General features: G+C 37.6%; 1 protein-coding gene across 4 annotated transcripts in view; it reads left to right on the forward strand.

The window, feature by feature from the left end:
* Window positions 1-26,130, forward strand: part of cUnh8orf34 (chromosome Un C8orf34 homolog) — an 89,975-nt gene extending 63,845 nt beyond the window's left edge. For all 4 annotated transcript variants that reach the window (XM_082183899.1, XM_082183901.1, XM_082183900.1 and 1 more), the window contains 5 exons: window positions 11,464-11,593; window positions 15,856-16,328; window positions 17,991-18,087; window positions 24,681-24,728; window positions 25,520-26,130. In XM_082183899.1, coding sequence (XP_082040025.1) covers window positions 11,464-11,593; window positions 15,856-16,328; window positions 17,991-18,087; window positions 24,681-24,728; window positions 25,520-25,527 — 756 coding nt within the window. In that variant the 3' untranslated portion in view covers window positions 25,528-26,130. The remainder of the gene's footprint in view (window positions 1-11,463; window positions 11,594-15,855; window positions 16,329-17,990; window positions 18,088-24,680; window positions 24,729-25,519) is intronic.
* Window positions 26,131-26,390: the final 260 nt, after the last annotated feature.

Raw genomic sequence — 26,390 nt, forward strand, 5'->3', positions numbered from 1 at the left:
AATGAGGACACCTGTGTTATAGAAATCCCCCACTCCATCAAATCTGTCAGCAACAGCCACCAGAGACTAGAACAGACTTCCAACATGGAACACAATAACAGAAGTCTGGAACCGTTCACACAGGACACACAGCTCTGGTGTTCAAAGACAGCTGAGAAGAACACAGGGGTCTTGAGTCTGTCTGTCTGTTCATTTATCCATCTATCCAAGTGCCTCTATCTGTCTGTCTGTCTGTCTATCTATCTGTCCGTCCGTCTATCTGTCTGTCATTTTATTTATCTGTACATTTATTTGTCTGTCTGTCTGTCGTTCTATTTATCTATCCGTCTGTGTCTGTCGTTCTATTTATACATCTGTCTGTACATCTATCTATCTATCTATCTATCTGTCTATGTGTCTGTCTGTCAGTCGTTCTATTTATACATCTGTCTGTCTATCTATCTATCTATCTATGTGTTTGTCTGTCTGTCTGTTCTATTTATCTATCCATCTGTTTCTGTCAGTCTGTCTGTCGTTCTATTTATCTATCCGTCTGTGTCTGTCGTTCTATTTATACATCTGTCTGTACATCTATCTATCTATCTATCTATCTAACTATCTATCTATCTATCTATCTATCTATCTATCTATCTATCTATCTATCTATCTATCTATCTATCTATCTATCTATCTATCTATCTATCTATCTATCTATCTATCTATCTATCTGTCTGTCTGTCTATGTGTCTGTCTGTCTGTCGTTCTATTTATACATCTGTCTGTACATCTATCTATCTATCTATCTATCTATCTATCTGTCTGTCTGTCTGTCTGTCTGTCGTTCTATTTATACATCTGTCTGTCTATCTATCTATGTGTTTGTCTGTCTGTCTGTCTGTCTATTTATCTATCCATCTATGTGTCTGTCTGTCTGTCTATTTATCTATCCATCTATGTGTGTGTCTGTCTGTCTGTCTGTCTGCCTGTCTGTCGTTCTATTTATCTATCCATCTATGTGTCTGTCTGTCGTTATATTTATACATCTGTCCATGTGTCTGTCTGTCTATCATTCTATTTATCCATCCGTCTCTGTCTATCTGTCTGTCTGCCATTCTATTTATTTGTACATCTATCTGTGTCTGTCTATCTGTCTTTTTATTTATACATCTGTGTGTCTGTTTGTCATTCTATTTATCTATCTGTCTATGTATCTATCTGTCATTCTATCAGTTATTCTTTAGTTATGTCTATTGTTCTGTCTATCAATCAATTCCTTCCTGTGAACTCCCTCAGTTTGAATTCAAATTGAGGAGTTGAATTGGATTTAAAGCATTCTCAATTCAGTTCTGGCAGGCTCACAACCCTGGTATTTAGTACTCTACAACTGCACTGACTACCGTGTCCTTGCCATGTATGAATGTAGCCATAGAAAAACAATTAATAGACAGCTCAGACCTTCGTGAACATCCTATCGCCTTGTATTCTGTGTCTGACTCTCAGAATCTCATGGGAATTTAACTATATAGAGGTTTCTGTCACTACAGCAACCCCAAACTCCTTATAACCCATCATGAAGTGGTTATTTTTCTATCAGCAGCAGAACAGAGAGTGCAGCTATAATTACAGAGGAAAAGTGTTGGAAAAATCCTCTTTAGGAATCGCTGGCTGAGTCGTGTGTGGAGCTTATGGGCTGAGCACTCCAGACAGAGTGGCAACACCAGGCGCGTGAGGCTTCTTCTTCGTCACCCAGTGGGGACACCCAAGGAGCAGTCGCTGCCCTGAGAAACCATACCACAGAGTAAACAATGCCGTCCGGACACCGTATAGGGCCTCACACGCACTTAGGTCTGCTTTCTCATTCACACAGAAACACGCTCTTTACTTTGGCGTGCATTTTTAAGACCTGTCTGTCTTTCTGAAAGGGAAAAAAAAGAAAGAGAGAGACAGAGAAAATGTGAAAGGAGGCCCCATCGTCTATAGATTAAACCGTGCCAGTTAGCTAAGAGCGAGACGGCTAATGTTTCCCACATGGAGCGGCGAGTGTGAAAGGATCAGATCACCTACTGCTGCTTTTTAAAGCTTAATGTGGTTGTTTTCTGGTTAATTGCTTATTTTGGGCTCTATTTGAAAGGCAAATGCGATTTGTCTCCCTAATAGCTTATTACTTTAACTGGTCCTCAGGGGTTCTCTCGTCTTGCCGCCCAGAATGGCACGGAAAACAAAACGTAATACTTTTATGAGCTGAGTCACATCTTTGGACAACAATAGTCATGGGCACTGTATCTGTGCTCTCCTCCGGGCTGTAACACGTGTTCTTAGCCCCAGAAATGATGGTCACGATGGGCAGAGCTGCTTATGGGCTCCAGAGCACCTTGGAGGAATTTATTTAGTTTGGTTGTTGGCCTTTGGACAACCTGTATTTTTTTATTTTCTTTTTACATCTGTTTTTATGATTTTTATTATCTGTTCATTTAATGAATGTTATACTTATGCATTATATTTTTTTTTTAAAAATTTTTTATACAAAGCATTAAGTATACTATAGCTTTAAATGTTTCTTTGCTGTTGTAAAGAATAATAAAACATTCATAAATAAAACAATTAAACAAATTAATTTATTAATTTACATTTTATTATTATATAAATGCTAATTACTATTATAAAATAATTAAATAATACTAAAATTAATAAAAAATTCAATGTTATATTTTGAGTAGGGCTTTTATTTTTATATTTTCAGTAGCTTAAAAATGATCAAATTAATTATATGCTTAATTAGTAATTACCCAAAATAATGTTGTTGTTTTTTTTGTTTTTGTTTTCAAGACATTACATTATTATATAGGCAGTGGTTAATTCTGCTCAAGTCTGGCATGATTCTTTTTTCTTTTCTTTTTTTTTAAAAGAATTAATCAAAGTGAATTAATGTGATATATTGATATTGCACTATTAAGTAGTTGTACTGTAGTCAGAAAAATGTCTGAAAATGTTTTAGAACTAATTATTCATTCTACCATGTGCCAGTCAATTTAGACTATAATTCTGCTTTGTTTTCATAAAATGAGCATCAGATGGTAGACTTTAATGAAACCTCTTGAGCCTGACCTGGATGTTTCATTATTAAAGTGATTGAGAAGGAAGTAGTTTATGTTTTTCTGCATATGCTAATTACGTCTCTGTAACATAATGTCGGTATTACTGAAAGATTTGTTTATGTATGGCTAGAAAATCAGGATATGTGTTTTCTTTTTTCCTATGGGCTTCACTTTTTGTTGTGACAGCCTCCCACCTTGGCAGATCCGAAATGTTTCAACCTCAACCTTTTCTTTTAAGATTGGCCTTCTTGTAATGTAAGCCATCGCACATTAATGGGTCTCTCTCATGTGGTTTCCGGTCTTGATTGTCTTGGTACTGGGGTGATATAAAAAAAAACAGACTTGAGGATAGTTTGCTTTGACTGTGTGAGCTAAAAAAGTTTAGAAATGGCTGTGCATTGGCCTTCCTGATCTCTCTGATTAGACCTGCTCATTTATAACATGGAAGAATGTAGTTATTCTTGACACAGACATCATCTGTGTCATTAAACGTTTTTGCATGAAGAAAAATCCCCCTTTCCCCACATTTCTGGTTCTGGATTTGTTGTTCCAGTACTCTAAACTGCAGTGTGAATTTACCTCCATGTCTAATTATACCTCTGATATACAGTGGGGTATAAAGTCCGAATCCAGAGTAATCTGGTATTCAAAGACTAATTTAAACCAGAAAATAAACTAGGATTTTGAAAAATGTAGGATATCAACTCAAGTGAAAGCAAATTAAAGCAAAAGGGGGCAAATCACATACTAAGAAACTCAAATTTAAATTTACTTTCATTTATTTTGCTCAAATTATGATTCTGGTAATATAACTTTGGTCACACTATATTTTAGGTGTCTTTAACTTCTACTTACATTTTAAAAAAAGTACAATGTACAATGTACTTAATTGTGTTCATGATGTTGTATAGCAAAATACTTGTGCTGCTATTGAGGTGGGATATGGGTAATATTATGGACAGGTTTGGTGGTATGGGTAAGTTTAAGGTTGAGTTAAAAAGTAAGGGAAGGGTCAACATAACTTGTAATGTAAAAGGTTGCATCAAATTAGAAAAAGCTTCATTTCACTTGAGGTCATCAGACTTTTGTACCCCACTCTATAGGCTTGTGCAAACAGGACCACAAGCAACATACCACATTAATATGGTCCGTGCATATTAATGTGCAACAAATTATTTTGTCAATTGGATTTTTTAAATGATTAGATAAATGAAAGCAAATTACTCCCATTCAATGGACCCCAAACTCAAAGCATTTCATCTCATCTATTACAACTGAAAGCTAGTGATTCATTCTTTAGCAAAAAGTGTGATTGACTGCTCACAAAGGCACTTTTTGCCATCCTTGCTATGATTCATTATTTGAAGGACTTATATTCCTTAAACATTTTCTTTAGCTCTTAGAATTATGTCAGTATGAAGATGCTCATTCTGTTTGCATCTGTGTTTGTAGTGGTCTGTACTGTATAACATCCGCTCTTACTTTAGGAAGAATTGTAAATTAAATCTTTACTCATATCGTCAGGTGAAAATGAGGAAACTGTGTCAGGCGTCTGTAAAATGCTTTTCGGGACTCTGCTATGCTGTCAATTTTTATTCACTTAAAGGTTCACCCAAAATTTTTACAAAAACTAAAAATCACCCAAACCTTAAAATTCTATTGTCATTTACTCACTTCCATAGTATTTTTTTTCTCCATATTATGGAGGTCAGTGGGGCCCATCAACTGTTTGGTTACCTATATTCTTCAAAAAAATCTTCTTTTGTGTTCAGCAGAAGAATAAATTCATACATGTTTGGGACAACTTGAGGGTGAGTAAATGATGTCAGAATTTTCATTTTTGGAAAGTTTTGGATAGTTTTCAACTATCTCTATAAGTCAATTTGGACAATTTGAAGAAAACAGTGTTGTGTTATTATTATTTTGTTGAGTGAAATGACAGGGGTGGCCCCAATTTCTTCTTCTCTTTGGGGTCCCTGAGCTCGTATGGGGGTCTGAGACCCTGCAGCTCCGCTTCAATTCAAACACTGAATGTAATTCAGGCAATTTATGAGATATATGCCAGAGGAGCTGACAGACTCTCCCATATATTCCGCTGAGCCATCTGGTTCATGTTTTTCGCTCATTACAAATTTCTGAAATGTTGTCCAGCTAACATAATATAGTGATAGCATTAACAAATTATTCAGCAGACCTCTAGTCTAGAACAAAGATATTTGTCAGGCAAGATGCAGAAAAACACACTCCTAAATGTCACACACCTGAATAAAGCCTGTTATAGAAAATATACATTATTCACTGTCTAGATGGTTGTTTTTCAGCATGGTTCACATGTTTGACTTTGTTATAAACAAATTATTCAGAAGTGAACTGGTTGAATGAAGTCATTTCAACAGGTTATGTGTGGTTTGTGTGAGCTCTGTGGGCTCATGTTGTTTTCACATGTAATCCAGGTGCACATAGTATGTCATGCTGTAGGGCCCTTCTCCTGTGGTTTAGGGGTTTAGAGTTTAATCAGATAATAAATTTGTTATTGTCCATTTCCCTTTTGATTTTGGCACAGTGCCTGCGTGAACATACATAATGTGGGTTTGCATGCTGCCAACTCAAGTAGATTTAATAAACCTTTGTGTTAGACTTCATTTCCGTCTGTAGTGCACTCTATTCATAACAATTGGGGAGGTTCTCTTGTGTATTTGTGTATGAATTAAATCTGTTATTGCTGAAATTATATTTGATTTTGTCAATGGAATCCAACTTCCATATAATCAAAGACAAAATCAAACATAATTTCAGCGTACAATGGATGTACACAGATGTTTCAAGTGGCTTTTAAGAGATGCAGCTCTTTGGCTACGTTCACACTGCAGGGCTTAATGCTCAATTCCGATTTTTTGAAAAAATTCGATTTTTTTGCAAGGCCGTTCACATTTCCAATTAAATGCGACCTTTTGTGATCTCCTGTGTGAACGTGAAATGACCCAGAAGTGACCCGCATGCGCAGAAGAGTACTCAACGGTCAACGACGTCACTTGTTGTTTGCGGAAGTAGCTAAACTTTAACTGTGATTCTCTCACACACACACACACACACGAGCGCGCGCAGCGACCGTTACACAAGAGCCAGACAGCAGCCGCTGACCTATCTAATATCAGATTCAGCACAAATAAGTTAACATAACGTATATATATAATGGCCGTGGGCTTTTTTTTATTTCTTTTTTTTTTTATTAACGGGCTCGTCGAGGTCGACCCGTTCGGCAGATTTACCTCAGCTCGACGAATATGCAGTCCGTTTTCAAACCGACGACTACTTCAACGCAGGATTATGACGTTTTTCGCGTATCAATGACGTGCGGGTCGGATAAATGCGACCTGGCCGTTCAGACTGAAGTCGCATTTGAAAAGATCGGATATGTATCGGATTTGGGACCACATACCCAAGTGGCCTGGGTCGCATTTGAAAAGATCGGATCTGTGTCGTTCAGACTGTCATGAAAAGATCAGATACAGGTCGCATAGGGGCAAAAAAATCGGAATTGGGTCGTTTCAGCCTGCAGTGTGAACGTAGCCTTTGTTTTACCCCCATTATCAAACGTGATTCATGCACTTTTAAAAAAAAAGTTGTTGTTTAACTTAAAAAAGTAAGTTAAAATTAAACAATTGTAAAAAAAGAGTTCATTGAAAGTAAAATTTTGAGTTAAGACAATGAAGGAAATTGGTTAAAATATTGTTTTCTCTGAACCACATTATCTAAGTTGATTTGACAAAAGAAAAAAAGTTGTGATAACAAATCACATTTTATCGTCAAAATTGTAATATTACATGGTTAACTGAAATAAGTTTTGAGTAAGTTCGTAATAATTAATAAGTTAAGTTAGTAAATTAACCCTTTGGTCACTGGAACGTACGATCGAACCAGTGTGATTAGAACGTTCAGGGCATCACGTGATCAAATGCTAAATTCAATGGGAGTTAGCTAACATGTTATTGCAAAGTTACTTATAGTTAGTAGAATGTCTAAACTGGACCATCAAAAATTGAAAAACTTAATTGTATTATTTTTTTTAACTAATACAAATTACAAATTTAATACAATTTAAACAAAAAATGTAATGAAAACTTAAAATAAAGCTAATTCAAAATAGTAATACAAAGTATAATAGTATATAAATAATGTTAAAATGGCAAATCTGACCTTCCTTTCACAGACTTAAAATATATTGGACTGTTTTTTATGAACATTTTTCATATCTTACATCCAGCAAATAAACAGTGGAACAGGCTTTCAACTGGTTTTAGCAGCCCAGCCCAGAGGAATTGAGGCAATGCTGTCGGTGGTGTTTGCTTCCTTGTGCTGGGGTGGGCCACCGCTCTTTATTGCGACTCTCTTTCCTTGTGGCAGGTCGGTGTGGGCAGAACACAAGCCTCAGCGCTCTGTGTACATGCTAAACATCACTGTGGCTTGAGCCTGCGGCCTCCAACATGGCCGTAAAGAGCCAGCACACACAGATGTGACAGCAGGCAATGAGCCATGGCAATGTTGTCCCTGTGCAGTAAATAGACACAGGCAAGAATCGCAAATGTAAATCCTCGACTTTCCCTCGTGGTTTTTGAACCTGCTTCCAATGATCTGGACTTTTCTGAACAATTATAGTGGCGTTTGATGTTCATAAGAGAAACTCTGCAGCTTTAATAGCCTGTTTAATGGCCTTTGAGAGTGAAGTGTTGTGCTTTTCCTGTGAGGATTGAGGTGAATGGTGGATCAGTCTACAGTAGTTCAGGCTGGGATTCTGAACACGAGCACACACGCACAGTGTGAGTACTTAAAATGCGAACGGTTGTTGAGTGGTCCCATATTTATCCTCAATCTGCATTTCATTTCTGAAGCAATTGGATCCATGTTTGTGAGTGGACGGAATCCCCATTAAAAGTGGTTGCAAGCTTTGGTGGACCAGTCGGATTGCTCTTAATCCACAATTACTCATTTCAAATGTAAAACAGCTTTTTTTGTTTGGCCAGTACATAGCTTGTCTCTGATCGGTTCACAAGAAATGTATTTGTTGAAACTAGTTTGACTCATTCTGTTCCGAGTCTCACGCAAACATCAGGATCAATAAAGACAAATGCCATTGTAAACCACAGTCGTGCTGAAGGGAACAGCTTTACGCTTCCCAAGTATTGCTTCAGTTAGCAAGTATCTAAGATCTACTATGGGTTTGTATATAATGCCGGTTCTAAGTGGAACCAATAAACCACAAGAGAAAGGATTAGGCCAATAAGGCAGAATCAGAAATGAATCATCCTTGAATATTAATGCTGACATGCATCTCTTAACAGCAGCCTCATAGTTTATGAAATTGTTTCTGTTAACTGTCATTCATATTTATTTGTTTTTACAGTAAATGTAGATGCTTGTCTATAAAGAAACGTCAAAACATTTGTGAGGGAAGAGTTTTCTTCCCGGCATGTTTGGATAAATGTCGCCTTGAGGGCTTGTGTGTTGAAAGTTTGTTTCGTTGGGTTTGGAGATCCTCTGTAGAGTTAAAGTGAGTGTGTGTGTGTTGTATGCTTTTCCTCTATCTTTATGTTGGACGTGACCTGACTTTGCCCTGTTTAAAGTAATAGTGCATTATTGGCCAGGAAGCCGGAATCACAGATTTTGTTTAGATGTACAGTATGTATCTTAGGTTATTGGAGAAAGATACACTTCCATGTTTGTTTACATTGTTAGTTGTTATATGTGAGTAGTGGACATCCATCCGTCCGTCCGTCCGTCCATCCATCCACCAATTCCATCCCAGGGATGGCCTACTTCGGTCCTGGGGGGGCCACTATCCTGCAGAGTTTAGCTCCAACCCTAGTCAAACACACCTGAACAAGTTAATCAAAGGCCCGGTCCCAAATTGCACAATTAATATGCATTTCATATGGTCTTGTGGGCTTACAATGGCCGGCTTGTGCGCGTTATCGTGAAGTCCACGAGACCTTAGGGTGTTCCATTTGTCATTTTAGGTTTCAGAACCTTTGCAGTCAATATGCGCCCTCAATGAGCACTTTTGCCGAGTCCACACTGAAGCAAGCTTAGCAGCAGACTTCTTCCTGACAGTTAAAGCGGCATTATGTCACAAAAGTACGGACCCATAGGAAGACTGCAAGTGTTTAGGGTGCCATTTGGGACAGGGCCAATGTCTTCAGGAGTACTAGAAAGCTACACGGCAGGTGAGTTTTTATCAGGTTGGAGCGAAACTCTGCAGGACAGTGGCCCTCCAGGACCAAAGTTGCCCATCCATGTATTGGATGGATGGATGGATGGATGGATGGATGGATGGATGGATGGATGGATGGATGGATGGATGGATGGATGGATGGATGGATGGACAGTCCACTACACTTTTTACACTCAATGAAAATGTTCAAAAAGTACATGTAGGATATTATTTTTTTTAAAGTAATTGGTTCATGTAACGCTCTGTATAAAAAAAAAAGAAAAAACATTGTAATGTTTTCATGTGGTTTAAAAGTTATTTTAAATGTAGAGGTCAACATCTTGAGGCTGTAAATTAATAAAGCCTCTAGAAAATAAAATAAACAGTTTAGAAGCAGAGACACACAGCCAGTCTAGATACTGGTGTCATGTGTTTATTATGTTAAAATTATGTTAATGTTTGTCTGCTGCCATAACCAGTGAAAAATTAATATTTTACCTCTCAATGCTGTTTCTTCCTGATTTTGATGTAAATATTTATTTAAAAAAATGTATTTCTGAGAATACTGCAATGGAGATTGGAAACAGTATAAACGCCTCTTAAGTATGAAGTATGAATGCGTCAACAAGCATAAACAAGGCATCACGCACAGTTGTGCTAAACGCCTGTCTTTTACACCCTGCCTTTTAATTACACTGACTTCTCAAGTCCATCTGTTCTCCTTGGGGCGTAGAGGATGTGTATGAAAAATATCTTCTGCAGATCTGCCTAGATTTGTTAAGCTGCTGCAACCAAGACCCAACCAGAACCAGCATAGAAGGTGGAATTCAGACGTCTTCAGTGTGATGTAGGAGGTGGTCAGGCCTGAGCTGCATCTTGACTTGCCCTCATTAATGTTCTGCACAACAAATATTTCCTGACGCAGATGGGTGTATGTGTTTACTGAGTAAATGTGATATGATCTAACAAGGTTTTGACTCATAACGTTATGCTGTCCCTTTGTACCAAACACAATTCTTCATCTAATGCTTTAAGAAAGATAACGTCCTTCGCACTTGCTAGCAGCTTGCTAGTCTAATTTAGCTTTTTATTGACAGTGTTGCATCTGAAAGTTGAACTTTTCCCTAAAATTGTTCTTTGCTCTTTCTCTATTCATTCTACTTGTGGCTTTGAATGCCTATCATTCACAAAGTTGTACATCTCTTATTTGTGCTAAGATATGTATATGCTAATTTATTAAATAATTGGGCTAATTTAATGATGCTACCAGTAAGAACTTAATATTTTAGTTTTGTTTAACATGTCTTGCCATGTGTAAATCCCCCAGATTTTCTCAGAGAACAACACAAAAACATGTTTCACAGTGCATGACAATGCAGTTGTCAGTAGGCTAACTGGCTAGTCTGCTAGCTAGGCTAAATGTTGTTTTTAAGCTCTTGACCTCTGATACCTAATACCTAATGTTACCTTTAATATGAAGAGGTTAAATAAGAATATTTTTCTTGTGTGTGTGTGTGTGTGTGTGTGTGTGTGTGTGTGTGTGTGTGTGTGTGTGTGTGTGTGTGTGTGTGTGTGTGTGTGTGTGTGTGTGTGTGTGTGTGGTGGTGGCATATTTGGTTAAGTGTCCAGCTGTTACAACATTTAACATTTGTATCCTGTAAATCAGACTTGTGTTTGGAATAAAATCAGTGTTTGTTACGTTGCTGGGCAAGCATGTTCGCAATAAGCTAAATCATTACAAACCAATGTGAATTTGATTAATCTATTGTTTGTATATCATCGGTTTGTTCTCCATAGTCTTGAATTGAAAGGCTGTAGTCCTAATTCCCCCAAACCGCAAGTTTATTATCATGAAACACAGTAATAGTAGGATCTCTATGCTGCCCGTCGTCATCCGTTCTCGGATCCCTTGAGTTTATTGATTGTTACTTCAAAATCCTTTAACCACTACTAAGCGTCTAGCACAGTGTTCACAAATAAAAGTTCAGTCCTTGCCGCCATCCAGACTTTCATCCCAAAGAACTGTGGTTTTCAATGTTTTTCTAATTTCTCTTAAAAAAATAATTGGCCCTCATTATAACAGATATGGCACAGTGTTGTAACCATAAGTAGTATGTAAAAAAGGAGTGAAATTCAAAGCTAATGTGACTGTATGGTTTCTTGTGTGTGTGTGTGCTGTAGCGTCACCCTGTCTGGGCATCGGATGTGAAGCCGATCAGAGGCACGAGCCCCCAGACGCCCAGACGTGCTCTGCAACTCCAGGACTCGCTTTTCTCCAAAGAACTGGAGAACATGGGCAAACATCTTGCCGGTAGGTTTTTAACACACAGACACCCACACACATATAAAACAGGCCACCTTTCCATTACAGTCTGACACTGTCAAAGGCCACACATGTGAAAATCTGCATGCGAACACAAAGATGAAGGCGTCTGATTGGCTAATTGAAAGCTGATCCAACTATTAAAATGTTGTGGAAAATGGTGACCATCTTTGATTCATTTAACAATGCCACCGCTGCACTAGCTTGTTAGCATCGCTGTGAAGTGACAAATATCTGTCTGTAGATGATCAAACTCAGCCGGTGGTTTGATCTCGCAGGCCACTGTTAGACATTGTGTGTGTGTGTGTGTGTGTGTGTGTGTGTGTGTGTGTGTGTGTGTGTGTGTGTGTGTGTGTGCGCGACACTCGTTCGTTTGGTAACCGCTTGAAAGCATTGGGCAAAACCAAAGGCACAAACAGTACAAAACTCCAACATGTGTCGCACAGTTGCTTGTTTACGCATGTACTGTTTTTTTATTTCGATTCACTGTCGTACACTGAATACATTTGAAACATATTAAGTATTTTAAGAAGGGAACTTTCACTAACTCATCAGGGAAACAGCTGTGTGGATGTGTGTGTGGATGTGGGAGGTTGACATTTAAACACAAAAAGTTAACAACCAAACTAGACACGAACTTGTAGCTTTTGCACGCATATTTTGCTACTCGGAAAATAACATAATTGTAACCTTAAATTTGTTAATTCATTATTTTATTTCACTATTTGTTAATTCATTGTTTGTTTTTTTTGTTTGAAAAAAAGAAAACAGAGATTAAAACATTAATAATCTATTTAGAAATGTTTTTCATATATTTTCATTTGTCTTGTGCAAAGTTTTATATATATTTGTAAGAAGGTTATTTTGTGCTTTGGGGGGAAAAGAAAAGCGAGTTGTATATGAGTTAGCCGGCTGTTCATGCTGTTATGCCGATCATTCCCATTAAAGAAAGAAACGTGAATTGTTTTATTTTTGTTACCCACAGTGAAGAGACTGGAGACTGGAGAGTCTCAGAAAATAATGGTTGCATAATTGATTTAGATTTTTCACCTAGAACTGTTAATTCAACTTGTTATTCAAAATAGTGTCATGAACCCTGATCCATCGTTAAATTCCCTAACAGGAAATACGAAAACGCGTCCAGTCCTTGGACTGATTTCTTGACTACTAAAGACATTTTTGTAAATAACTCACAATGATGACATGTCTTTAAATGTCCTTTGTTTATGTTTTTTTCTCTTTAATTTTTATTTGTCACAGTTATGTTCAGTTGGACTTGGGCTGAATCCGAAATCGCCCCCTATACCCTCAAATAGGGCGCTATTTGAGGGGACAGCCATTTGTAGTGGTGTCCGAAACCATAGTGAACATTATTGAGTGCACTCATTCAATCCCACATTGCACTCCAATAACGAGTGTACAAAAGATGTATGTTCAACGGCTGTCCGAATTCGCTCACTCGTTTTCATTCACTCCGGACAATTGGGTTTAGGAGGCGATTTCAGATTCAGCCTTGGTTTTCTGTACTTTTTCCCGTGCCTGAATTTGTTGCCATAGTGACCTAGATAAGTTAATCATTGCATTCAGCTGTGCACCTCATTATCCCTTGTATTTTGTTCACCCTGTTACAGTTTGAGTTTGTCTGGTCTCGTCTATATTACGACTTGTGAGTAAGCTATTCTGTGCTCCTGAGTATTATATTGAGATTAAATACTTTTGATTCTTCATCTTCGTCCTCGTGCGTGTATTCTACTACAAGTCGTGACAGAATGCAACTAATTGGATGAATTAAAAGAAACGCATAACATTTTAAAATTCAACAGCCATACAGTACTTTATTACATGTACAACATATATACACAGTCAACATTTGAAGTGGATCAAAAAAGTCCATCAAAGTTGCCCTAAGACAAGAACAGGTATTGTTCAAAATTCATGTATAACTTTGATGAAAGGTTTTGATCCACTTCAAATGTTGACTATTGTATTTTGAATTACTTGTGATAACAAATAAAAGCATTTGTTCTTACATTCCTCACTGTAAACAGAAATGGCTATGTGTGTGTGTTTGTGTGGGAAGTGTTTATCTATTAATTTCAAGTGTGCTTGTTATTTCGTGACTGAGTCAGAGGAATCTTATTCTGACATCACTTTGTGGGAAAAGTCGCCCCTGCTCTCTTATGGCATTGATTTGAAGCCATTTGTCTGTTGAGTTCTATCTGAACAAAGCTATCCCCATAAGGCCAGGCATTAGGCTCATTCAACAACCTAATTTACCCCTTTCATGCTTTTATTAGCTGTTAATGTTCTCCGTGTTGAAAGCCAGGCTTCTTCTTTTATCTCATTATTACCTCAATTATGTGGTCAGCTTTATCCTCAGATTCCTTTTTAATTTACGATCAGGCTGCATTGTTTTGTTTTAGGAATTTTAAAAAGCTTGATATTTGACTTGTGCTCAAAGCACAACATTATTGGCTGTTTTTTAATGGCAGAGAAAAGCTATCCACTTTTGGATAAATAAAACATCAATTTCAGCTAGCTGGAATTCCTCAGATCTCTCTCTCTCTTCCTCTGTAAGATACGAACACTGTAGATATGTAGGGAGAAAGAGTCGGGAATCAAAAAGGTTGCATATGTTCTAAATGATGGGTTTGCATGCTTGCGGGTTGTAGCCTTGTGGGAATGGGAAACGCATTTGCTTTTTTTGACCAAGAGCTGTTTATAATAGATTAGATGTGCTGCTTCTTGTTAACTCTCTAAAGTCATCCCTCCTTCTCTTTGGCTCTTTTTTAGTCTTAGGGTCACTATATATGCTACTGTATCATTTCCTTCATCACTTGCTTCGTATTGTAGGACATAGACAAGATAATATAATATAAGCTTATAATATAATAAGAGCTAAATAATGAATATAATAAATAGTGCTAAATAATGAATCAATTTAGTCAGTAAATGGATGATAATTATAGGCTATAGTATGTCACATGGTACAAGTAGGAGCTCTCAGACAGCTTCCATCTTACAAGCATTAATTACGAGCTCTACGATGACGTGAATACTTTTTACAAGTTGAAATAAATTAGTAATTATGGTAATTTCAACATGGCGTGAATGCACCTTAATTCATAATCAAGTTTATGTACTCAACTACGTACTCTTATAAATATCCTGTGGGAAACTTTAAACACTAACACACAAAGACATTTTTCATTGATTTTGTTTTCATCGTCTTTATTTGGAATGGTTTGCCATCATCACAAATGATTTGTGCCTGTATAATATTTTCACAACAAATCCTTTCCGTCACATATGTGTTTAGGTGAGAAATTGCTAGAACGAGTTCCTGTATCCTGTTTAAATGGAAGTACAGGGGGGTGTAATTGCTTATGGCTGACCACAGACAAAACAATCTAATTATCCATTCACACAATTAGCTCTATCATATATCACAACAATCTGGAATAGTTTCCGCAATGGGAATTAATTACAAGAGCTGTGCTAGCCGAAATGGCATAGAAATGGCATTTAGATACACTGTACATTAGTTATCTGGTCATCGAACAAGTTTCATATTTTAGAGTGGAAAATGATCATGATGTTTCATTGGGAGAAAGAACTGTTTGCTTACAATTTAGGTAGTCAAGGTTTCCAAAACACATGTACAACTTGTACATACTATTTATAATATGTCACATGTTATTTCCTCAGTATCCCCAATTCCTCACAGACTGAACTCTGGTTGATGGGTCCAGATGTTCCATCTGAAAATATGCAACAGACTTTCATAAACAAAAATATTTGACTCGCTACCAAGCAAACAAATATATTGACATGGAGCAGACCATATTAAATCGCCCTTGTACTTTTACAAAGTAAACATGCCATTCAATTTACACTTTACAGCTGACAGTAAATACTGCTGCCATGACTGTTAAAAGACCTCGGCAAAACTTCAGGAAATTGTTTTGGTGGTTTATTAACGGGAATCTATGAGTGGTTAGTCAATGTCAATACACTGATGTTTTTTAGTGTCTATTTGAATCAGAATACACACTAACAAATGGGTGTGCAACAGTGTTGCGAAATAAGTGTGTGTGTGTGTGTGTGTGTGTGTGTGTGTGTGTGAGTGAAGTTTGCATTCATGCATTTAGTCATGTCCCATATAACCTGTTACTGAAATGTTTACAAGCCATGACTATTATTGTTCCCCAGTTAGTGATTGTTTGCTTTTATTGTCTTGATTTCTTTAGAGGTGGAGAAGGACTTGGCCAAGCTGGCAGAGCAAGGGAAGCTGAACCGAAGTCCAAACAGCCCTCATAGGAGTTTGCTTTTAACCCCCCTCTTCCACACCACCAACACTCTGCCTGTGCTCGGACAGGCGTCCAGACCACAGTCTCCCAGCAGCCTTTCCACAAAGACCACAGGCCTGCCCCTTCACAACACTAAGCCCACAAGCCTAGTCATGGGCCGGACATCTCCCAGCAACCCCAGCAGCCGTGCCCAGACCCCTAGTGGAGCACGGACACCAAGCAGACCTTTGACCCCCAATAGTCTCATGATGCGCTCGTTGACTGCCGGAAGTCATGGAAACACAGAACGCTTGTACGGACGCTCTAGAAGTAGACCTGTCACGCCGACAGGACAGATAACCAGACCAATCCTCACACCGCCAGGCCTGAGCACTACTGATTTATATGGAGGTCTATGGAGCACACTAACAGAGGTACACACACATATGGGTTTGCATGTTTTATGCAGACTTTTCATAGACATAACAATTTTTATACTGTACAAACTCTAAATTTTATCCCCTAACCATAAACCTACCCATCACAGAACACGTTTTCAAAAAATTTAACTTTTCATCACATGTTTTCATCATGGGGACCAAAAAATGTCCCCACAAGGACAAGGATTTCGGATATTGCTGTCTTTGTTGGGATATTTTGTCCCCATAACGTAGGGTTTACCAGGACCACACACACACACACACACACACACACCTAATCACATAAATACAATGGTTCAAAAGTTTGGGATCAGTACGATTTTTTTAGCAATGGCTGCATTTATTTGATAAAAAAAAATGTTTTCAAATAATAATATTGTGAAATACTACAATTTAAAGTAACATTTTTAATTACAATTACTAACCTCTACATTTAAAATACCCAAAAACAAATATGCAGTACAATATTTCTTGTTCTGCATGTTTTTATGTGCCAAATATTCTGATTTGGTGTGAAAATGCCTATAAACAAGCCTCTTACTGCTTGAAAACTAAGGTCTCATTTTATGTCGACATTGAGAAAAGACAAAGCTCTACATTTGGAAACCCTGTAAACCTCAGGTCAATGAGTTCAGAATCACACACACTCACTGTTATTGTTCTGGTTAGTTTGTAAAAGCTGTAGGCGGTCTAGTATTCTATTGTCCATGCCTACTATGGCCTATTCATCTTATGCTCAATTGAGATTAAGCAATATAATATAAGAGGATCCACTGAAAACTAAAGGACAGATTTACAGATGACTACCATGGTATGAAAAAAGAAGGAAGTCTGGCATTTCTGGGTTTCTGCTCTCTTTTTCTTTTCTTTTTTTGTATTAGTGCTTGTTAATAATCCAAAGCGCCTTTTAAAGTATTTAATAGCCACAAACAGGAATCGTATTGTTAGCTCATATTCTTATGACTGATGAGATTATAAAAACACAAAAGCACTGATCTTGCTCTGATTCCACCCACCTGCATGGTCCCACGGCTGTTGTAGTCCAGCTCCCGAATAAGAAAAAGAAATATCCACCTGTACATCTCATTCAGTTCAGAATGGGATCCACAGGAAAAGATGTCGGATGATTTGTCCTTCTTTTCTATTTTCCTATAAACGATTTAGCACTTAAATGCGGCGTAGATGTATGAGCGCTTCCTGTCTGGCCTGTGCAGCGATACCTTTAATGCTGAAAAATAAGAACACATAAAAGTCTTTAGAAGGGAACAGGGGCAATTTATTTATTAGAGGTTGGCTCAGAGGATTCGACCCAGAGGTGTACTTATTTCAAAAGAAAATAAAAACATCTGTAGAATGAATGGGCCTGACATGCACATTTACCAGCTCTTTACGTCTTGGGTTTCTAGTTTACAGGGGATTTCATTGCTTTTCAACTGCCACCTTTCTGCACAGCACAGGCAACAGTGGTGTTCACTGATACATTATAACACTTCCTGAATATTGGAGAAAATTGATTTGTGAAGTTGATGTGTGTTAGCTGTAACATATTATTAGGACAATTAAATCCAGACTTAATTTATTTGTATTAGATAACAAAATATCAAATCAATTTGTCATTATGATTTATATCTCTGGTTCTATCCTATGTGTTTCCAGGATGAGTTTTACCAGCAGTTGCAGGCCGTCAGGAAGCCCTGGCGCATCCCTAGTGACACAGAGAGTGACTGTCTGGAACCACCTGAACAGGACAAGTGTGAGTATTCCAAATCGGACCCCGTCCCATTCAGTGACTATATCATGGTATAAAGATTTGAGGGGCAAATTCACTAAACCACTTCTATGTATTTCAGCTCAAAAACCTGTGTCCTATTTATGAACCTCACATTATCCAGTTTAACCCATCCCTAAACGCAGCAACAACTATATATACTGTATATATATATATATATTCAAATAATATATATAAATGAGGTATAAATCAGGCTCATGATAGATTTTGTAGACATGTTTATGCTGTTACCTGATTTGCATAAAGCCCCATTCACACCAAGAACGATAACTATTCTGTTCATCATAAGTTTTAAATGCACAAGTTTTTGTGGATTATAATTGGCTGTCAATGTTTTTATCAGATCATCTACTAGAAAAAATCTTTATGAAAGTGAATCCAGCATTATCGTTTTTCTGTGTCATTGTTGTTATGGTGTGGACTTCCCTATTCTCATAGAATTAGAAAGATTTATTAAAACTTTATTGTTATAATTGTTGTTATTTTGGTGTAAATTGGCTTAACTCCTTTAGTAAATCTGGCTCTAAAACATTACAAATAAACAGTGCCATCAGCAAGGTGAAGTAAGAATTCATTCTTACTGAATAAGTGTCCCGTTGAATATGAATTCAACATAAAAAAAAACAACTTAAAGGGATAGTTTACCCAAAAATGAAAATTAGCCCATGATTTACTCACCCTGAAGCCATAGATGTATATGACATTCTTCTTTCAGACGAATACAATCGGAGTTATATAAAAAAATGTCCTGGCTCTTCCAAGCCTTATAATGGGAGTCAATGGGTATATTTTTTGAGAAATCCATCAAACCCTATCCATCCGTGATAAAAGTGCCCGAAACGGCTCTACGGGGGTTAATAAAGGCCTTCTGAAGTGAAGCGATGCGTTCGTGTAAGAAAAATATCCATATTTAAAACTTTATCGACTAAAATAACTAGCTTCCGGCAGACGGCCATAAGCAAGTCGACCTACACCAAAAGAGTAACACTTGACGATGTGTGACTTAGGAGGAGTAGCGTAAGCTCTGACACCTCTCGCGTTTCAAACAAACAGGGCTGGGAAACATAGACAGTATAAACTGGACACAGCGACCCCATGGGTTTCAACGGAGAAAAGTGAAGTCAATTAGAAGCTCTCACTTCTTGATGGCTGAGCGTACTGCGCAGACTCAAACTGAGCTTGATGACGTAGATGTGACGTGAGCAACCCGTCTGTCTTCTAGTAGCTGTGCCAAGAGAAATCTGAATCATTCCCTTCCGAAACTTGCAGAGACGGAGAGTGTGAGTAGGAGATGTCCATGAGCTAGGAGCAGGAGCAACTTTTGCTAAGTATTCTGATTAATTATTTTGTCATTTTGCCTCCACGTCCCCCCGATTGCCTGCGAGCTTCTCCTCCTGTGCATACGGTAATTTCTCTACTGTGCGAAAGAGAGTCGCGTGGTTATGATGCAATCGTTAGCCTATTTTTACAAAACGGCTTCTACGGGGCCATAACGTAAGATACAAGGTAATGGAGCCTTTTATACATTTTCATGTTTCTTTAGAACTAAATAATGGAAAAATTGAGTCTTTAAACGCCTCAGATGTAAAGTTATTCGCTGTCAAAGTGACGCCAAAATGAATGGGAGTCAATGGAATGCTAACAGCAGGTGATGGTCTGCTAATCAATGGCGGCGCCCGGGGAAGCTTCAAATTTTTCCGAATGATTGCCCCCCTGCTGGGAAACCGCGTTCGTCATTACGTTGTGCGTCAAGTTCAAGGGTTACTCTTTTTGCGTAAGTCGACTTGCGTACGGCCGTCTGCCGGATGCTAGTTATTTTAGACGATAAAGTGGCTTAGCTTCATAAGGCCTTTATTAACCCCCCAGAGCCGTTTCAAGCACTTTTATCATGGATTTGTGCACATTGATGGACTTCCAAAAAGATATATCCATTGACTTCCATTATAAGGCTTGGAAGAGCCAGGACATTTTGTAATATAACTCCGATTGTATTCGTCTGAAAGAAGAATGTCATATATACCTAGAATGGCTTCAGGGTGAGTAAATCATGGACTAATTTTCATTTTTGGGTGAACTATCCCTTAAAGAAGTCTCATAATATCTTTGTTAGTTTAAAAGATTTTTCAGATACAAATGATACATTGAATTACATAGTAATTCTTATGAACAGTGTTGGGTAAAGTTACTTTTAAAAGTAGTGCATTACAAAATTGAATTACTTCCTAAAATAGTAACTAATTGCATTACTTAGTTTATTGTGTTTTTTTTGTGTGTTTTTTTTAAGTAATGCGTTGCTCATCTTGGCTGAGCTTGTTTCATTGCTTTTTCTCATCTGGGCTGGGCTTTGCTTGTTCGTTTTTTAATAACAAACAAAATATAAGTTCTATTTTTGGCAAATGTAAAGGCCCTTTGACACCAAAAGTGAAATGAATAATCCTCAGGCTGAAGGAAATGCATTCACATCTGTATAGTAGAAGGTGCAGCTCAAACAAACCTTTCATCTAGGCTGCCATTCTGGATTGCAGAAGAATAGAATGCAGGAGAAGAAAGTTCCACACTCCTACTTGAGCAATAAAAAAATGTGGTTTAACTAAAGTTATTTTTGCATATTAGTATGGTTGAACTGGATCATCGAAGGTCAACTGCAAAGACATTGATTAATAAAGTAAGATCAAATACAGTACATAAAGTATTTCATTGTTTTTAATCATTTTGAGGAATACTGAATCTGTGCAAGTAAGATGAGTAAATGAATAATCACATTTAGTCTACAATAACCATCATTGTGTTTACACACAACTTACTCCTGATTTTTCTCAACATGGGGACAGGAGAGGTGTCAGTGAAAAAAAAAAAAAGGCAAAACAAAGTAAGTTGCGTTATTTATTTGAAAAAGTAACTCAGATATTTTCTTGGAAATTTAAAAGGAATTCGTTGCTTTACTAGTTACTTGAAGAAAGTAATCTGATTACGTAACTCGTGTTACTTGTAATGCGTAACACTGCTTATGTGTTAAAAATCTTTTCACTAAATCCATTTATGGATTGGCAAGTCTAAGACTCTGGCCTATTAATGACGATATTTGAGCTCTCGTCCCTTGAAAATAAATGAGTCGGGTCGAGGGAGCTACTTCCAAACAGCACTTTTATGGTTTCCCTGTCTCAAAGTCTCCACATACGCAATACTGCTGCATGTGTGGCTCGGTGGTTGAAAAACATCGTACACTTTAATTATGTTGATATGGTTTCATGAACATAACTTAGATCTCCATTCCAGTTGATGTCTGAAAGATTTAAGCACGGTTGGAATCATTAGAGGATTATTATTTGTCCAAATCACGGTCCGTCATCGCTAATAAATACCGCTGGCCTCATTTTTCACTCTTTGAACGTGACATGGCCAGATTCTCGGTGTCCCTCATGAGCCATTAGTCTGTTAATGACCTCAATATTGTAGCATATCAAAGCTCCATCCCTGAGAGAGCATCTTTGAGTTCATGGATTATGCAAGAATGATTGTGATTTTTATCAGGATGAGGACAATTGTCTGTTACTTAATGTGATGAAGAGCTATTTCATAATAACAGAAAGTCAAGTGCAAAACAAAATGCTAAGGATGAAAACAGTTTCTGAGAAAATGTTACTATGGATTCTGTATCTTTTCCACTTAAAGTCAGAAGCACTTTTAGACAAATATTTGTTATAGATCTGGTATAACATTTCTTTGGTAAACAAATGATTTCCACATATGTTTGGAACACAAAATCGCAACGCCAGAGAAACGTCCAAAGATTGCTAGACAAGCAAAACATTGTATAAACAGTCCAAGTCCAGCTATCAAATGAAATGTAACTACACATGACAGGCAGCTCTATTTTGCCAAAAACATATCTTGCATAAAATAAGTATATTGTGCTAACAGGCATGCTTGCTGGAACTGTCTCGCCAGCCCAGTTATTTAAAGGAATATGAGGCACAGTTTGGCATTGCCAACCACAGGACGTGACAAAATACCACTTGGCATTCAGCACATTTGCTGATTGGCTGCCACAGTGACTGTTGACGCTGTCTGTTGGAGTTTGGCCTGTGCCAACATAGGTTTCTGAATAGGCATCAAGTGCATGGCAAAGAACAAGATCCATAACAATTTCCTGTTATTGCAGAAACACCCACAATGGGGTAACCACTAACCCTTAAAACATTTAAGTCAATGCTCCATTCCTTTTTGAATTTCAGGACTTTAACATAACGGCTCCATTTCTTAATTTGAACTGATAACTATGGCTCATGATAAGTAGAGATGTCTGATTTCTCAAATTTAATATTTTAGTTGTAAAATGTTTACATATTTTACTGTGACTGATTGGCAGGCCCACGCGGAATCTATGTGTAGAAAAATGTGGAAGGGATGCAGAGTTGTTATCCACAACCTCCTCCTTTTGGTGATAACTAGTCATTTATTATATATTTTGGTTTATTTGGTAATCTTTTCATTTGCGTATACAAGTATACTGCCCTACAAAGGCAAAAGACCTTAACTTGCTAGAGTGTGGAACTGAGAAAAATTACTTTAAAGATTTTTAGTTGTCCCGACAAATTAATTATAGGTAGGACACTGGAAATCTGGCAAATAGATGTTTTAGTAATGAAAAATATATACATAAAAAAATCTTGAGCTCAAACTTGACTTTTGACCACTATTTTAAAGTTACTGTACTCTGCCTTTGTATTGTCAGCAAAAAGTGAGAAGTCATGCCAAGGCAAAAGGCAGTAACTTCCACATTATCAATATTTGGTTGCTGATCACCATTAACAAAATCATTATAGTAACACCTGTATACAATCTAGTGATCATGGTATTTATTTTGTATGATTTACAATTATTTATAGCCATCCTGAGCTTTGGTTGCATTCTGATGGCATTATTAATACATTTGACATGACAAAATACCTCCATAGATATATTAGTACAGCGTTGGCTCGACCGTGTTTAGGGCGTTTTGGCACTCTGCCAGCTAGATGCATGAGTGTTTCAACCAGGTCCGGTACCCGAACTGGGTGAGGCAGGGCTTTAGTTCTTTGTTGTATTCATCTGCTACGGCATGTGTAACATTCTTCTGTCAACTCTGCATAATCCTTCGCGATCGATATCGCACATTTGTCGATGGAGCGGTTTCAGACCATACTGAATGTTCTGACCGTACAGTACAATCTGATAGGTAGCATTATTTGCTAGAACACCGGCACAGTAACTTCATATTGACGCGTGGCTAAACAAAGGCAGAGTACCGTAACTCAATTTGAGTGTTCCAAACAAAGAGCGGTAACTGGTGTTACGGTGTTCTGCCTTGGTTTCTCATGGGCTTTTGGAAGTTACTGTTAAGACAACTCATTATTTTCTCGAAAAAACAATGGAATTGATTCAAGATACTCATCCACATGATAAAGGAGGTCTTGAATGTGCCAAAAATAGAAATAACTCATTTTCGACCAAAAACGAAGTTATGGTCTTTTGCCTTTGCACGGCAGTATGCCAAGGTCCCTTTAAGGCAAGTCATTTCACTCTGTAGCCATCTATAAAGCTCCTTTCAGGAAGCTATTTCAGTCTTGCAAGTACAGCTCATTCAACATCAAATTCTCCAAAGCTGTTCACCAATTTTATATTTGAAATCACCATATTTATAAAAATAAAATAATAAACAAGCAACTGGACCAACCAATGCACATGTGCAGTCATAAGTAGAGAACATTGAGTGTTTCTATCACAACTAGAGCTTCTAATGGAAGCTGCAGTGACGCAATGACTTTACCAATTGGCAATTGGCGCCATTTTGCACGTTGCACTTTCTCCCATTCATAGTAACATGAGTGTGCACTGTCTTTGTATATCTAAAGTCTTTGGGTATACCTAGATACATTTTATATATTTTACCATTTTTAGAATGGTAGCAGTTTTCCCACCAAAATCAAGGCAGAAAATGTGGGAAACATTCACAAATTTCATTTGAAAATTCTGGTTTAGCTTACACATCCGTTCAAAAGATTGGGGCAGCACAACTGTTTTCAACTTTGATCATAGTAAGAAATGTTTCATTAGCACCAAATCTGCATATTAGAATGATCTCTGAAGGATCATGTGACACTGATGACTGGAGTAATGATGCTGGAAATTCAGCTTTGCCATCACAGGAATAAATTACATTTTAAAATATATTCAAACAGAAAACAGCTATTTTAATTTGTAATGATATTTCACAATATTACTGTTTTTACTGTATTTTTCATCAAATAAATGTAGCTTTAGAGACCATAAGAAACTTCCTTCAAAAATCTTACCGACCCCAACCTTGGTAAAATTATATATAATCGGTAATAACTGCTGGTGGTAAAATTACATTAAACTCACTTTTGTGACTCTCTTTGCTGCTTTTTGTCGCTGTTTTAGGGATTCAAGGTTCAAATGTTGATATCTCATTGTATTATTTTGGATTATATGTTTGCAAATGCTCAGCACGAAATCATTTACTAGCTTTTCTTCTGTATTGTGGCTCTTTTTAGGTAATCCAAGTGGAGTGAGGGACGCCAGCAAGAGATCGGTGTTCTCAGGTAAGCATTCCAACACATCAGTCCAACATCCTCACAGACGGCCAAATAATGGCCTTTAAATAAATCGTATGAATCTTAGACTCTGACAAACAGCTGAAATTTTAGATGTAGTCTTGCCGTGTGCATAATCCAAAGACAAAAGACAGTTAGAAACATTCAGTTAAAATACAGATACTAGCTTGTCTATATGATGATGTTATGGTGTTTAGCATTCCTTCACATTAGGATTGTCAAAAAAAACCTAATTCGAAAACTACCAAAGAGTGGCTCAGCCCGTATTTATGCATTTGTTAAATATATAGCACCTAGAATGCATCGTGATATCATTTGTATAACAGGTCTCTAGAGTCTGAGACTGCATGAGGTCTCAGTGTTTTGGAAAGAGACCGTCCGATGGTCATTTCTGTTGACTTAGCTGGGTGCCACTCGAGCATGTGGCAGTTATGACGAAAGTGTCTCATCTGAGGTTTGACTTCTCGTGCCCAGCCGAGGTTTTACAGTTGGAGAGGGCAGACAAGCCTTTACAGTCACATGTCAGCTTTGTGGTGGAACGGGGCTAACCGAACCAGAGCTGGGTGCCGATTCCTCTGACCTCATCCATACACACCCCCGTGAATGTGCAGCATGACATGGATCAGCTCATTTTTCCATTCTCACATTTATCTTCGACATGTTCAAATATTAAAGGCTGTTTTTATGGTAATTACCAAGGTTGTTATGCTTATTAGTGGTCATGTGGAACTGACGTCAGCCTCCAGGCAACTGATGTTTTTTGTCTTTGCTTTCTACAGGCTTGTAACGGTGTGTATGGAGGACACAGAGCCAATCAAACATTTATGCAATTTAAACGGGCATTCGAATAATGTGAGTCAGCAAGAGACACTTATTTTTTTAATTTTGACCAGAGGAAAGATTGTGTACTTTTTCCACAGATGCCAATATTTCTTAGAAATAAAACCGTTACAACCATTTGAAATTCTAGAATGTAATGTGTTTATCAGAAAAAGATAAGCCTGCACTTGAACTTTTTTGTCTGTTAGCATGCTTCTTGTCTGTTCATAAAAGTATGTATTGCTGCCTTGCATTAATAAACACAATTTATCACATGATGTGCCAAATCAATAGTTGATAAAGGGATTTTTGAAAAGCCTTTTCAATAAAAATCAACAAAAGTGGACGTTTTATGGCATTAGCAGAGAATTTTTTTGAATGTCACAAATGTTCCTGTATGTGTAATGTTGGACATGCACAGCACTGCCCCTGCTGACCTCAGCATGACACTCTCTCATTCCCAACAGCATTGTGTGTCTACAACTGGAGAGGACGCATTTCTAATGAACTTACTTTGACTTTTATACCCACAGAAATATATGTAGCCTGTTACACCTGTTATATCCTTGTATAATGCTAAATAAAAAGATTTGTATAAAGTTTGTCTGTATTTGTAAAGGTTTTCACGTTTGTCCCCAATTGCTCAATCAGAAACAAGTTGTCCACAGAGAACTCAATTCTGATTGGTCTGTCTCGCCTTCCCGCGGTTATCTTCGTTCATGGCAACACTGTATTTCAGACCTAAACGCAACTGGTGCCATCTTGTGTCTTAAGGCCAGTTCACACCAAGAACGTTAACTACAATGATAACTAGCATCCACACCAACGGAT

The sequence above is a fragment of the Leuciscus leuciscus genome, assembly GCF_965113295.1.
Source record: "Leuciscus leuciscus genome assembly, chromosome: 11".
Classification (NCBI taxonomy): Eukaryota; Metazoa; Chordata; class Actinopteri; order Cypriniformes; family Leuciscidae; genus Leuciscus; species Leuciscus leuciscus.